This window comes from Prunus avium, chromosome 5 (genome assembly GCF_965620075.1).
Source record: "Prunus avium chromosome 5, drPruAviu1.hap1.1, whole genome shotgun sequence".
NCBI lineage: Eukaryota > Viridiplantae > Streptophyta > Magnoliopsida > Rosales > Rosaceae > Prunus > Prunus avium.
The window spans coordinates 30,049,924-30,064,626 of record NC_142288.1 but is presented as its reverse complement, the minus strand read 5'-3'; the positions used below and the strand labels follow the sequence as shown (position 1 = coordinate 30,064,626).

The 14,703-nt window shown below is 38.1% G+C and overlaps 4 protein-coding genes across 10 annotated transcripts; 1 reads left to right on the top strand and 3 right to left on the bottom strand.

Moving 5' to 3' along the window:
• Nucleotides 1-828: 828 nt before the first annotated feature.
• LOC110746508 (Outer arm dynein light chain 1 protein) lies at nucleotides 829-6,607 on the bottom strand. 5 transcript variants are annotated; one of them, XM_021946744.2, is made up of 11 exons: nucleotides 5,861-6,603; nucleotides 5,460-5,717; nucleotides 5,050-5,292; nucleotides 4,718-4,867; nucleotides 2,889-4,405; nucleotides 2,669-2,730; nucleotides 2,440-2,521; nucleotides 2,231-2,356; nucleotides 1,946-2,052; nucleotides 1,424-1,581; nucleotides 829-1,300 (listed from the first exon to the last, which is right to left on the bottom strand). In XM_021946744.2, the coding sequence occupies exons 1-11, from the start codon at nucleotides 6,299-6,301 to the stop codon at nucleotides 1,049-1,051; spliced, it is 3,396 nt and encodes a 1,131-aa protein (XP_021802436.1). In that variant the 5' UTR covers nucleotides 6,302-6,603; the 3' UTR covers nucleotides 829-1,048. The 5 variants fall into 5 exon arrangements, 4 of the variants coding, with proteins under 4 accessions (XP_021802436.1, XP_021802430.1, XP_088109567.1 ...); XM_021946738.2 differs by having other exon boundaries at nucleotides 2,657-2,730; nucleotides 5,861-6,602; XM_088253441.1 differs by lacking the exon at nucleotides 829-1,300 and having other exon boundaries at nucleotides 1,441-1,581; nucleotides 1,946-2,042; nucleotides 2,657-2,730; nucleotides 5,861-6,605.
• Nucleotides 6,608-7,640: 1,033 nt separating this feature from the next.
• LOC110745297 (uncharacterized) lies at nucleotides 7,641-10,687 on the bottom strand. Of its 3 annotated transcripts, none has more exons than XM_021945375.2 (6): nucleotides 10,542-10,687; nucleotides 10,122-10,256; nucleotides 8,880-9,028; nucleotides 8,392-8,481; nucleotides 8,109-8,267; nucleotides 7,641-7,940 (listed from the first exon to the last, which is right to left on the bottom strand). In XM_021945375.2, the coding sequence occupies exons 2-6, from the start codon at nucleotides 10,252-10,254 to the stop codon at nucleotides 7,848-7,850; spliced, it is 624 nt and encodes a 207-aa protein (XP_021801067.2). In that variant the 5' UTR covers nucleotides 10,255-10,256; nucleotides 10,542-10,687; the 3' UTR covers nucleotides 7,641-7,847. The 3 variants fall into 3 exon arrangements, with proteins under 3 accessions (XP_021801067.2, XP_021801075.2, XP_088109081.1); XM_021945383.2 differs by lacking the exon at nucleotides 10,542-10,687 and adding an exon at nucleotides 10,402-10,522; XM_088252955.1 differs by lacking the exon at nucleotides 10,542-10,687 and adding an exon at nucleotides 10,436-10,458.
• A 751-nt stretch (nucleotides 10,688-11,438) lies between these two features.
• Nucleotides 11,439-12,715, top strand: LOC110745322 (DUF4228 domain protein). The gene has a single exon (XM_021945398.2). It carries the CDS (start codon nucleotides 11,995-11,997, stop codon nucleotides 12,526-12,528), a length of 534 nt encoding a protein of 177 aa, XP_021801090.1. The 5' UTR covers nucleotides 11,439-11,994; the 3' UTR covers nucleotides 12,529-12,715.
• A 785-nt stretch (nucleotides 12,716-13,500) lies between these two features.
• On the bottom strand, nucleotides 13,501-14,664 carry LOC110745310 (uncharacterized protein At3g17950). The gene is made up of 2 exons (XM_021945388.2): nucleotides 14,291-14,664; nucleotides 13,501-14,189 (listed from the first exon to the last, which is right to left on the bottom strand). The coding sequence occupies exons 1-2, from the start codon at nucleotides 14,372-14,374 to the stop codon at nucleotides 13,662-13,664; spliced, it is 612 nt and encodes a 203-aa protein (XP_021801080.1). The 5' UTR covers nucleotides 14,375-14,664; the 3' UTR covers nucleotides 13,501-13,661.
• Nucleotides 14,665-14,703: the final 39 nt, after the last annotated feature.

The following is a 14,703-nucleotide window of genomic DNA, read 5'->3' as shown; positions in this document are numbered from 1 at the left end:
TAGATGAATTCGTTTCAACGAGTAAACAGCAACCGAATCACTAACTCAAGTTTTGGTAACTTGAGCTTTACAGTAAAGGAAGGTTGCAAACTTGCACTGCTGATAATTGGTTCTAAAAGAAAATTACTTAAACTCAAACAAAAATATGGCAATAATCAACTATATGAAGAGTATGTACTTCCTAAACCAGCCATGGCTGCATCTGCCTCCTTTGTGGTTTTTTTTTTTGTGTTTTTTTTTATTGTAAATTTTATAAATTTTATTCTATTTTTTATTATTTTTTCTTTCAATTTTATGTATTTAACTTTTAATTTATTCGAAAATACAAATATACTCTGGGTATAAACGGAGAATTGGATGAAATCATCTAAAATCTAACAGCAAGTGTGAAATTGGCCATTTCAATTAATTCAAGTGTTAAATTGGCTGACTTTTTAATTTAAGGGGTTAAGTTCGATTGGGGTCCTAGTTTGGGGAGTCTATGGAGTCTATGGCAATTTACTCTTTTAAATTCAACTTCTTTTTTAGTATTTCACTAATTAGTCACTTCGTGTTAAACACCCAATATTTTGTATGACAATAAGCAAATAATTAGAATCTGGATAGTGGGAATTACTCATTAATTCACAATATAATCAAAACCGACAAGAATTGTAAAAAAACCGTTTCAAGTTAACAGTAAATCAGCCCAACAAACCAACAAATTAATTAATTGTTTTTAAAGAACAAATATTTTCAAAGAGGGGAAAAAGAAGCATACCAGAAGATGAAGAGGAAGGATTTGGGAATTTAGGGGAGAAAATTAAAGTGTGAAAAGAGTAATAGGGGTGGGATAAGAAGGTATTTATAGCCGCCATATTTATAAGGTTAAAAAAAAGTTGTCATTTTACAATATTTACTCAAGCCGATTCCATGGCCACCAATTTCCCAAGATTTTACCAGCTGGCAGGGAAACAAACTAAATGGGAGAAATAAAAGCAATCAAAAGAATGAAATTAATATAAAACTAACAAAACCGTGGGTGGGGGGGTTAAAGAAAAGGCTCCATTCATGATATACATCTTACAAGCAAGGGAGAAACAGTCATCCCTGCATGGATTGCCTTCAGCAATGCCACAAACTTGAAAGGGCTCTCGTCGGAAAACCACTGGAGCTTCCACGTCATTGAGCCTGGAGCTATCTTCTTCTCATTTACACTTGAGTCTAAACTGTCAGCTTTGGCTGAGCCTGAGGGGCAGAACTCCGACATCGCACACTCAACAGCTAAGGTTACACACTGACTTTCCCTGACATCAACCACCTGGAAATACAGTCCAGACTATGAGCACAAATGGGGTATGATAATCCAGAACTCGCCTATTCAGTGAATGACAACAAACATGCAACTTAAGGGTAAGAGCTACAGTTAATTTAGAGGCATTACCAACTCAGATATGTCCGCAATAGAGCAACACAAATCAAGTGAAAAATATGGTGGCAACGATGCAGCCACAGATAAAGATCTAAACTGCATAAGGTCTTCAAAGCACACAAATACATGCTCTCCAGCCACAAATAATGATCTTGAAAACCATGATTCACCTGTCAGATTTGAGATAACAACGTTATCAAGCAAGAAATCATTACTGTTTTTGAAGGCCGGGCATTCTTTGAAAATTAGGCTGCAAAAGTGAAGTTCAAAGAATGTAAAGTAAAACTTCATCATTACAAGTGTTCTCGACATGCTTCCAAACTGCTTTCATCAGTAAATTTCATCAAAACTAACTATAATGTAACAAAATCTTATATTATGGAAATACCTTTATTTTAAAATTTCTTCGACATGTCTACCAAAATGCTTATTATGTATTCCCGTTCTATGTATTTCAAGTCATGACATGATTACAATACGTCGACTATTAAAAAGTAAAAACTGATGACCAGACTGAACTATCTAGACTCATACCTTCGTTATAACTACACCAAAACTGCACCATAGAATACTGGAATATGCTCACTTTTGAACCTCCACATATGTGTTTCTCAAACAACTCAACCTGAACCTGCTCCAAACTGCCATTTAAATTTCCAAAACCCCAGTCTATCATAACAAAGAAATCAAAAGATACACATCAAAATGGAATAACTTAAGTATAAAACCAAATATACATTAGACACATGCATACATAAATACATAGTCGTAAGACTAACAAAACTTTCAAAATTATATCTGAAAGGAAAAAATAACTACCTTCTTAAACAAAATTCATCATTTGGGGCAAAAGAATCAATAACTTTTAAAATAGAAAGTAATTGTCTTGATTTATCAATGCTTCTGGTTTTAAAAAGGTAGGTCACGCTCCCCTCCACATACACCCTACGCAAACAGAGAAACAAAATTGTTAGAAAAGTGTTCCCTGTTAGGTTCCATATGTTGTTTAAGTACCACAATTTACTAACCTGACAACATGGAGCCCTATACCAACTACAACCTCCCTGATGTCTTCAACCTTGTGGCACCCTTGTAAATTTAAAATAGTGCCTGAAAAACAAGATCACCCTGGAAATCAATAGCCATATAGCTAACCAAACAGAAAATTAAATTGTCCCAGTAACTATTGGCAAAAGAGAAAATTTAATGAAATATAAGTCACTCGCAAAGACCTCGTAACCAAACCTGACTCATCACCTGCAACACCAATGAGTAGCACATACAGCTTGTTTTCACTGCTAAGTAAAACAGCAACTTCTCTGCGTGTAAAATGAAAGAATATAAGCATATAAAAGCAGAAAAAGTCTGAAAATCTGACCCAACATGAGCCCCATTGTTAAAATGTACGGGAAAACCTTCATATGGATAATAAAATGTACACTTTTGAACTATAAAAAGAAAATTTCGAAAGGTTCACCTTTCTCTCTGAAGAGAATCCAGCTCAAGTATACAACAACACCACATACACTGCTTACTAATCTCATGATTTCCCAAATCTGCAACATTTGTATTGAAATAACTCTCAATAAAATCATCAATTCCTGAAGACAGGCATTCAGCCCCAGAAGATCCATCAGCATAATCAATTAGTGGGATATTACTTCTATTTTCCAGCATCTGTTTCTCATCAATGACTTCGTGGAAATCACCCCCGTAAAAATGTTGCTTCTCTTGCTTATTTTCTACTTGTGCTACATGATTATCTAGATTGCCATTTAATTTGGGTGATGGTTCTGCCTGCCTTATCATGTTTTCATCATCTAGTAGTGCAACAACTCTTCTTTTAGTTTTCTGTCTGCCTTTTCTCCTCTCCAACAAATCACCCTCTTCATTAATGCAATGAGCATTTTCAACATCATGAGCAGCAGCATGAACATCATTGATTGATGATTGCAAAGAGTGGTCCAGATTTAAAAATTCCTGCATACTGGACGTTTGGTCTACACATTTTCCAACTGAATGTTTGTCATTTTCTCTTACATGAGGAACCTCATGTTTTAAGCCATAATACTTGAAACGATCTGAATATGGGTGTTCTTCAGAATTCTTATTCAACCAGTTCTCATTCAGTAAGTGATGAACTTCAGGAGCTGACTGCTTAGATTCATTATTATCATCTTCGCTGCAGCTGGTATTACTATCAGATGATGCCACTGAATAGGACTCTGCGGATAACTGTAAAATTTCCTCCTCTAAGTTATGGCGACGGTGAAGAATGTCCTCTTGATAATGAGGTGGTGATCCTGGGAAAGCAGACAATGAATAAGACTCCGAAATATCATCAATGACAGACAATGTCGACATGCTCAAATTTTCGACCATCCTATAACTTCTTTGAGTCGTGAATGAGTGAGCATCGGAACTTTTAGTTTGTGCACTGACAGTACTAGTCCCTTCATGAGAATAAACTTTTACATCCTCCTTGAGATATCTACTATCGATACCAACTGGGCTGACCCCACCAGCATTCCCCATTGAACCAGTTTGGTCAAACTGACGGGCATGCAAACCAGTAGTTACATCCAAGAAGGACCTATCTGATTCTAAAACATTTGTACTACTCTCATCTCCTGATGCTTGAACATAGTCTGAAACATATCTTGATTTTTCACCGAGCTGGGTCCAGCTAGCCTTGGATTTGATATAATTTTCCCTCTCGACATGCAACGTATCCCCACTATATCTACTGCTGTCTGCAATATTCTCAGAAGCATGATCCAACCATTCCTTGAACTCCCGCAACCAAAGAACAGATCGCTCTTTCTTCATTCGCTCAACTCTAGTCATTAAATCAACAATTTCAGCTTCATCATCAGACATCACAATTTCCTCTCTGCTTTGAATCTCATTGTCACAAGACACAGACTCCTGGTCAGAACATAGATATGTGCTCTCCTCTTCATTCACAATAGAAGCAAGACGCGATACCTTTTTCTGCAAAAGAGAAGAAGTAACAATGCAAGATTTTACAATTGTTTACTTGACAATTGAGTAGATGAACATAGAACAGATATTTTACAACAAAAAAAGTATACATGATTCACTCAACATATAGGAAATATTTCACTAAAGAAGAAGATTAGATTTACATTAAGCACCAAAGGTTAGGCACATTCACTTCGCCCCCATACTTATGTGCGGGTACTGGGTAGGCAGATGTTCAATCAAATTCACGGGTAAAGAACAGTATGATTTTTTTATACTACTACTCATAAAAGACTCACAACAACTCTAATAGTGACCTACCCTTCTTCTGTTGATACTTGATTCTCCTTCTGGATCACACTTTGCAGGAGAATAAAACCCAAAGCTGGCAGGTCGCTTTTGCCGGCTGGCAATTATAAGCTGCCTCTTCCAAAATTCTCTGGTACTGATTTCCTTATCATCTAACTTCAACTAATCAGCCATACAACCGGAAAAAAAAATACAAATTGGAAAACATAATTAGCAAATGACAAGAAATATGGAATGAATGCTTCGAACTTTTATAACACACAACTTGTGCGTCTATGTATTTCAGGTCCCAAAGAATGAAGAAATATAATCCAAAAAGAAAAATAAGATAAATCATAACTTACTTTTTCTGGATTAGTGAGGTAGCTGAATACATGTGACCGATACCAACGGGCACAACATAATGGATTCCCTTCCAACCACAAGCTTTGTAGAGCTGGGAGTCCAGCCAGGTATTCTAACTCTGAAAAATTGGAAATGATATTGTAGGAAACATCAAGCCCTTCAAGTGACTTCAAATTCTCAATCCCACGCAATGTAGTTAGAGCATTGTTCCTCAAAACAAGTTTAAGTATATGACAGGTGACCTGCATGGTCCAACAACATCGGAGTATGGGTCGAAATCTAATTCCTAAATAAAAAATATAAAGCACATACAAAATATTTGGGTCTCAAACTATAGAAAAAGCAGTTCCCAGTAAATTGAAAAAATAAATTTCTCAAAGCATTGAAATCTAGTGCTAAAACTTGGTACCTCACTAATTGACGAAATTGTTCTGAGGTGATTGAAACCAAGGTCCAGGTGCTTCAATTTAACACATTTGCGAAGATTATCAACCTTTGCAAACTTGTTTCGGCTTAGGTCAAGAGTTTCAACAGCAGGAAGAAGTTGCAAAGACTCGTCCATGAGAACCAAGCCATTACAAGCACATGAGACAAATGACAAGCGGTTCCACTGCGGTGAGTCCTTTATCTCTGCAATTCTACTCGCAAACACATGCCGCAGAGCATCCTAAAATATTTTATCACGATTTCAGTCATATCAAATCAATGAGCATGTGATAGATACATAATTTAAGAACTTTAAATGCTCATTAAGTAGCTGAGAAAAACAGATGTCACGAGGAAACAAGAGCAAAATCTATAAAAACTCACAGTAGAATTATGACAAATGATCTTCTCCAAGGTGTGCCTCAACTCGAGCAAGCCTTTTGCGGCGGAGGTGGACAAATCGCATCCTCGAAGCTCCAAAACCCTAAGCCTCCCAAACGGCCAAAACGAAAGCGGCGTAGGGTCTCTGGCCGGAGGCGGCAATACCGAAACGACCTTGAGGGAGGTCAAGAGCCTGAGAATCCTCCGAAGCTGCTCGAGCGCTCGGTGGTCGCCGAGGTCAGAGACGTAGGCTCGGAGATAGTCGACGGGAGCGCCGACCAGGAGGCTCTCGAGCTCAAGAAGGGCCTCGAGCCGCGAGTTCACGTAGTGGAAGCCCGCCGGGTTCAGCTTAAGCACTAGGCTTCCGTCGATCAAAGAACCAGCTTGTTGCTCCACGAAGTGGACCAGCTTCTCCAGGTATCGATCTCCGGTGACAACCGCCATTGAAATTTGGCGCTGTCTTCAGGTCAAATTCGGAATTTCACTACGCGGAATCGCATGCCTGTAAAACGGCTTGCTTGTGTTATGTTATCAGCGTGTGTAATACGAATCTAGAGAGAGAAAGAAGAAGTTTTTAGAGAGAGAGAGAGAGAAACGGAGGCATGGTGACGGTGGGCGTGGGCGTGGGCGTGGGTGGAAGAGGAGACGGTTTTAGTTTTGTAGAGAAGAACATTACCTTAAATGGGCCTAATGATTGAGTTACGCAACACTGATCTCGATTTGGTTGCATTTGGGATTTCAGAAGTTTGAGGAAAATAAAAATAAAACAAAAATGAAGGCGTAATAATTTGGAGACACCTGGCCTACATGCACATCAACAGTTCTGCTGTTCTGGGATGGGATGGGACCCTCCACGCGCTTGCTGTTCTGTTAACTTGTTTCTTGCTGTAAAACTTCAGGCCCGCCACCACTGGCGGTTTCCCGGTTTATTCCAATAGACCAGTTCTTTTTTTCTTTTTTTTGAAAAAAACTTTTCTATTATTCTTCTTCCTTTCCTTTTAAAAAGATGGATGTAAGTAGGGAGAGAAATTTAGCATTGTTTTAACGATGTCGTTTTGGTTTTATGTTGTAGTGTAGCAGTCTTTGATTAAGCAATAAGCTTTCAGATCGGTATCCATCCATCCATTACCATAGTTAAGACTTTAAGTAACAACTTAATTATGGTAGCATGTGGGATGTCACGTTGCAACCATGCATTGTTTTAAGGGGAAAACAAGAGAGAAAAAAGTTTTGTATTGTTTGCTTGCTTAATTATTTGGTAAAACTAATAAAAAAATCCATTACTCTCCAAGGTTTATTATGAGACCTGTCAAACCCAAAAACCAAAGGAAGCCCCACAAACCACACGGCGGGAATAAAGCCCTTGCTATTGCTATTGGTATGCTCAAGCACATTCTGAATATCACGGGTTGCGAGGCATATGTTGCTCGATGAGTGCTCTAGAACAAGGGGATATGCACCCCTGGAGAGCAAGAGTTGTGCTAGCATCAGTCGGGAATGGATGCTCAACTGAATGCCAGCCGATCTGTGTGGCTGGCTTTCATTAGTTTAGCTTATCCCATTATTGTAGACTAACCCGATTGTGTGAGTGTGTGGATGAAAGGGAAATCCGAAGCTTCAGATAATTTGGTCCTAAAGAGAGTTGTGATTAGAAGCATTGTCAAATGTTAACTCTTGCTTGCTAAGTAACTATTAGTCATCATATCGCATTCCACATAATCGTGATAGCTGTGTTTTCCACTTGTAGACAGGCACACATTATTTATATGAATCCATCCCCCAGTGAGGAATACGACACACTCAAAAATTACTCGAAATAAAGTACATATAATGAAGAGGATTTGAGGTTGTCTATCACTTTTGCCTGTTGTCTTTTATCAGACTTAGAGTACAAATGGGGAAACCTTATAATATATTTGTGAGCTCACTACTCAATATATACAAATGAGGAAGCTTCAAGGCTATATAATGATTGAAGGTAAGTAAATCTTTACTTGACCTGCTCACCTAGGCGTCGCTTCTCTTCCGCAACTTGTTCAAGCAATGCTTCTAGTTCTGCTTCTGTTAGGCCTTCTAACCTCTTCTGCATATCCACAATTTGACCCCTTTGGGTGTTAGAGAGAGAGAGAGATTCTTAATTGTATAATGCTACAAAATTCAAGAATATTACAGAGAAAGAAAGAAAAAATAAATGAATTTGATAGAATTTTGCTAGATATAAGAGAAATTATATAATAATAACAAAAGATACCTCCATGACTTTGTTCTCATAGTCACGTATTTGCTGTGCATATGTCATTTCCTTATTTGAAACTCGAAAAATATAAGTGGAAATCCATCCAATTGTTAGGCCCAACACTAGTACCAGCTGAACGACATTCCCTGCTTGTAAAGGATCAACTCCAGCAAACTGCATAGAACATCATAGCAAGAAGAATTATATGACTAGAGTATGAGCTAGCTTGAAAACAAAAACAGAGCTATCAATGATAGAAAGTTTATGAAATAGTTAAATAAGAGAATAAAGTAAGTACCTCTAATCCACTTTTCAAGCCGATACCTATACCAGTTACTCCTAGTCCAATCAATAAAACATCCTTCCTTGAGTATCCAAATGGTTTTTTCTGTTAAAAAAAGAAAGACATAAAGAGATGTAATAAGAACGTCTTTCCTTCCCTGACAGATATAACTGAGTGTTAGAACAAGGCAGGGGACATCTCTCTCCCAAAACCCCCATCCGACTGACTGAAAGGACCAGCTATATGAAATATACTGGACATACCAACTCCTTGTCCATGTAGGGGTAAAATCTGAGATCTATGCAAGAAGCAAGAACCATACTTCAGACAATCAATCTTATGTTTAGTAAGTACACCGTACACGACATTTTTAATCCAGATACATCCCAGGACATCAGCTGGTGCTGACAAAAGAAGCCAGTGGGATAAACTCGTATTCATGTTACAGAAAAAGAAAAAAAAAAAGCAAAACAAATTATTCATTAGTAGTTGCTCATACATGCCTTTGCCTGATCAGAGGAGTCATCTTCAGTGCCATTAGAGTCCGAACTGCTACTTCTGGGGGTGGTCATAATTCTGTTGATGCTATTAGATCCTTTTTCGCCAAAAAGGGATGTCTTCTTTCTATATAAGCTGTGAGTTATAACTCTTCCTGATGAATTCAGTATAAAATGCAGCAATATCAGCTAAATGGCCGGTTTTATAAGCAAAAGATTTAATTTGTACGCAATCCTTTTCAATTAACATTGGGAAGTTTGTTGTAGAACACTCCTTGATATCATACTATATGAATATATATAGATCAGAAATGGAACACAGAAAATCTGAAATAATGTCACATCTGAAGGTAATAGTAATACTAATATGGGAATTATCAAAATGCCTGATACTGTGACCTATAGGCTATAGGAGGCTGGCATTTGCCAATCATAGACTACGTGAACAAAGATTGTTTTGCAGATGCCAGTTATGAGTTTAATTGATAGAGCATTTTGGATAGTTACTGAAGAAGGCCTTCAAGATATGATAATGACAATTTACAGTAAGGCATGGAACACAAAATTTCCATGGTTAAAGAGAGGGACAGTAAACAGAAGAAAAATAGGAGGAGCAGCAGTCTAAAGATAACATGTAAACAGACAATAGGGTAATCACACCCTTAAAAGGTACTAATAATGAGCAAAAGATATTCAAATAATTCAGTCCTATAACCAAGCTGAAGTTAGATTACATACGACTCTTGTCCGCTGAATGAATGCCAGACCCATATATCATGCATGACCATCTCAACAGGACAGGCATACAATCTACAATAACCATGGATGACCATTTCAATTGATTCTCGAGTTTTTTTTTTCAACACAAGCTGGATGGTAAGAATGCATATCATTCTCTCTACAATTCCAAAATATTTCTTCTTAGAATGCGCAACCTTTTTACACTTACTTATAACTTAAACTCTCAGCCGTCTCCAAACACTTCATAGTATTTTGAACAATATACAGCATGCCATAAACAACTAGTATCAATCAAATGAAAAGCAAAACTGCCAACATTCTATTAGACTAACCAATACAAGCCAAGGGAAATTTTGGACAATAATAATCAGTGAAGTTTACAAAAATGTCAAATGCAACAGCTCTATATTAGTACAAATTTGACCAGAAATTAAAAGGGAAAATCTTTTGGAGTAAACCCAGATAGCTGAAGCTAAAATAACTCAAGACAGGCAAGCACCAACTGACCTCTCACCAAACCATCAAAAGCTCTGGCCCTCAATTGAATAGATGGAAGAGCCGAAATACCCACGAAGGAAATCGGTCCTCTTTCACATACTAAACTACAACTTGTAGGGTTTCCATGTGGAAGAGATGCCATCCCTGCAATGTTGTTCGCATGAGCACACAAAATAAAACAAACCCAAATAAATCCAAGAAAAGGGGAAAAAGATGATTAATTTGAGCATTAAACGCATGAGGCTAAATAAAATTAAATTGCTTTATCTCTTAAATGAGGCGCCTTTACTTATTTTCTCTCTCTTTTTCTGGTCTTTGCTTACTCAGAATGGTTGTGGGCTAGCGGCAAAAGAAAGCACAAATCTAATAAAAGAACTTATCTTTTAAAAGAAGAAGAAAATGAAGAATGAATAAGGAGAGAGTACCAACCTGGTAGAGAGAGGGCACCAGCAGCAGGTAACTCACTGATTACCGTTAATGGATTGCAGATGACTGGTATACAGCCCTTCCCTCCATCCTTTAGTCTGATTCAGCAATTTTGTCTTGCGGGGTCCCACCTTTTAAAAGATCAGGGAATTGTGCCATGTCAATCAAAGATATTTATTTCTCTATTTTCCTCCTCTTTTTTGGTTTTTTTTTCTCTCACTTTTGATGTTTCTCTGTTCTCCATTTGGTGCTGAGTAACTTTCACCTCCCTCTGGCATGATATTTGAGACAGCTTGAATTTTCCTTCCATAATTTTATGACCTTAACATGTCAAATGTTTGGTAAGATAAGAGTACTCCTTAAATCAATAATTATGTAACAAAATTTAAATCAGGATATGCTTCATCATCATTTGGTTGTAAAATAACCCATCAAAAGATTTAGTTCAATTTCTTTTTGGAGTCATACTCATATCAAGGATCAAGCTGCTATTAGTTTGACCAATTTACAAAACTGGCTAACATTTCCCAACTAATTAATCATTCAGTTCAGATTATTAGATAATAGCTCCAAATCATTAGTAACATGTCTTGCGGAATATTATGCATGCTAGCATTGGAAAGTGATTGCATAACTAGCAAGGATTTGACATTGGGACACTTCTGCATAGATATTCGTCCCACATCTTGCAAAAATAGGTACACAGATATATGCAATTGTTTATCTACTCTCTCTCTCTCTCTCTCTACCTACATATATACAAATATGTTTGTATATAGTTAGTAGGTGACTGTGTTCGAGGAATAATATCAGAGAAATTGTTGGTTACCATGTCCAATCATTCGTTTGGTGGTGTCCTCAAGTGTGCATTGCCCAACCGTTGCTCCATACTTCACCCCATGTGCCCTCCTCACTGACAAATTGATGAAAATCCTGTACAAATCCTGCACAATTAAAATACATGATTGCTAGACGGAGATGTTAGGGTGACTGCTCTGTGCGTTGGATTTCCATGATTCCACCCCATTAATTAAAGTGGGGATTGATTTACAGGATTGCCTAATTGGAAAAACTCAGGTCCCAGCTTACATAACAGCATAAAAATGGTTTAAAGCAAACATAAAATGGTTTTAAAGTTGACAGAGGAGGTGTGGAATTTACATGCTTTCAATGTCACAGAGTGACATGTATCCTCTCTTCCGTAGATAGCCGACAAATCCATCCTTCTTTTCTTCCTCTCTGTCAATCAACTACTCTCATGCATGCACAAATTTCATTTTATTTATTATATATACTCAAATAGGCTCTGCCAAATTGCCAACAGCCCACCATCTACACCATCCATTTCTCTCTCTCTCTCTCTCTCTCTCTCTCTCTCATCAGCAACTACTCTCCCCACCCGAAGAAGAAGAAGAAGAAGAAGTTCTTCTGTCTTTCAAATTTGTTGTTTTTTCTCATGGGGAACGCAGCAGCTTCTTGTGCTCCTTCATTGGTCATCTCAAGCAGTGGAGTTGTAAAGGTTATGTTTTTGGATGGAAGATTGGAAGTGTACACAAGGGCAGTGAAAGCAGCAGAGCTGATGTTAGAGAATCCAGGGCAGTTTGTGTGTGAATCTAGCAGCCTCGAAGTGGGCAACAGGGTTCATGGCCTTACAGCTGATGAAGAGCTCGAAAGGCGCCAATTCTATTTTCTTCTTCCCATGGACCTGCTTTACTCTGTGCTCACACATGAAGAGCTCAGCTCTCTGACTTACAAGGCTTCAAAGGCACTCAAGCACAGAAGTTTCAACAGTTTCAGTAAGATATTTCCGGTCCTCGGAGAGTTTTGCATGTTTCCTTCAGAAGCCAAGAGATTGGATAAAAATATTGGTGATGTTATTAGTCCTTCAAGCCATTCAGAGCCAATGCTAGTATTAGTGGAGAGGTACTCAAAGCAAAGATCATGGAAGCCTGCATTGGAGACCATTGTTGAAACTCCATCTACACATTAATTAATTTCTCTTTCCAATTTTAATGAAATTTTGCTGTTATTTAATTTGTATTTGATTCAATATTTAGAAGTAATTAATTAAATATTCATGACCTGGCCTTAAATTGGATCAACAAATCAACTCAACTGAGTCAACATGTACAAAGATTATTAGCTGTTTCTTCTATGAAAAAAGATGCTAATTAATAGTTGGCTTCTTTGTCTTCCTCCCTACATTTCTTCTTTAAGATGGAAAGTGATGGAACCCCTTACCCTCCCTCCTCCAGTCTCTACGCCCAAGGCTAATCAAGCAGCAAACCAACCAACCAACAGAAAAATAAAGGTTTAGTTTCGTTCAAGATTCCATGATGGTGACATTCATATGAATAATGTTCACTTGCACGATATTATTTGCCGAAACTTGCAAAACTTATCTTATTTTTCTATTGCCTATTGGTAACCATCCCTCCGTATTTTTTTCTGAAAATCTTCAATGACTTGGTAAATAACGAAGGAAGATGATTTTCTCACTCCTTTTTTGTCTACTTACACTCGCATTGAATATAAAAATGGAAAAATCAGCACCCGGAACTGAATATAGAAATATATCTTTACAGTTACAACTCTATACATTACGTATTTGTTTTTGTCATGACCCTTCCTTCACTCAATGAACAATCAAATCAATCCCTCCTTTTCATGACTTGGGGTTTTACCTTAGCCCACCTTCAATTGATAGAGGAGGAGATGTTGAGTCCCACAAGCCAACCTAATCAAATAAATTATTTGCTTTTTATAGCCTAAGGTGTGTTTGATTATGTGACTTTCTGCAAAGTAAACCAACCACAACTTTTTTTTTTTCTCCGAAGATTTGTTTTAAAATATTGTTTTCGGAAAGCGACTTGGCTCCTTTAATGTGACATGGATGGATGGATGGATAATATTAGGATAACAGGGATTATAAAAAAATAAAAAAAAAAAAAGCAAACGCCAATGGCCAAAATTCTACTTTCTATTTTTTTTTTTCTTTCCACCACTTCCTCATAACAAATAAATACACTAAAATGTTTATGTCATTAAACAGTGAAAAAAGAAGAAAAAAAAGGACAAAAAAGATCAAACGAAAAAGAGAAAGAGAAAATAAGAGCGAAGAATTCATGCTACACCGCCACTACAGATGGCAGTGATCGAAACCGGGAATCTAGAGAGAACCCCAGCCGTGGATGAAGTGGCAATCCGATCATCAACATTGGACGGTGGAAGCACCCTCCCATCGGCAAACAGTAGCCGTCCATTTCTGGGCTGCCCCACCATGACCCCTTCAAGCTCCGCAGCCGTGTTATAAAACGCATTGTCTCCGAATCTCCTCTCCACCTCAAGAAACTCGCCGAGCGAAGCCGGCTTCGTGCAGTCGTCTCGGCAGAGGCGCCACCACCTACGCCGCCGTTCCGCCACCACACCCACGGCTGACGAAGCAGCGGCGTTTTTCTTCTTGGGCTTCTTGGTCTTCCTGGAGCCGCTTCCGCTAGTACTAGCCATGTTGTTGTTGTTGTTGTTGTTGTTGCTGTTGGCTTGGGGGTCTCGGCGGTGTTGGCTCGGGGCTCTGAACGTGATGGCTGGAAAGCTCACTCCCATTAGGGTTCCTAAGGTCGTGCTTCGATCGTGAAAGAATGAGCCTGTAGACTGTCACCAAATATTCAACAATATATAAAAAAGAAGACAAAATTAGTGAGGGATAAATTCAGAGAAAATCTGAATGAAATGAAAAATGGGGAAATGGGTACCTCGGTGTCGAGATCGGAAGAAGAAATGGAGGAGTTGGTGGGGGATGAGGGTGGAGGTAGCAGATCATTTCTTGGATCTAGCATTTTTCCTCTTTCTGTTTCTGTCTCTGTGTGTTGGTTTGGATTTTTGGAGAGGTCTCTTTTTGATCTTCTTCTGGTTGTATTTTCTGTGCGTTTGAAATTTGAAGGTTTATGTGCAATTTAAAGCTTGGAGTGATGAGAGTATGAGACCCATGAGAGATGGTGATAGATGGGATTTAATTTAACTGAAGTTGGATTGTGTTTCAAATCATTAATGTTGGGCTTTGGTGCTTTGTCCTTTTCATAATTTCATCTTCAATTGTAGTCTAAACATTTCTCTTTCCTTCCTGGGACATAGGCTTTATAGAATTGGTTAATATCAAATAAGTCCC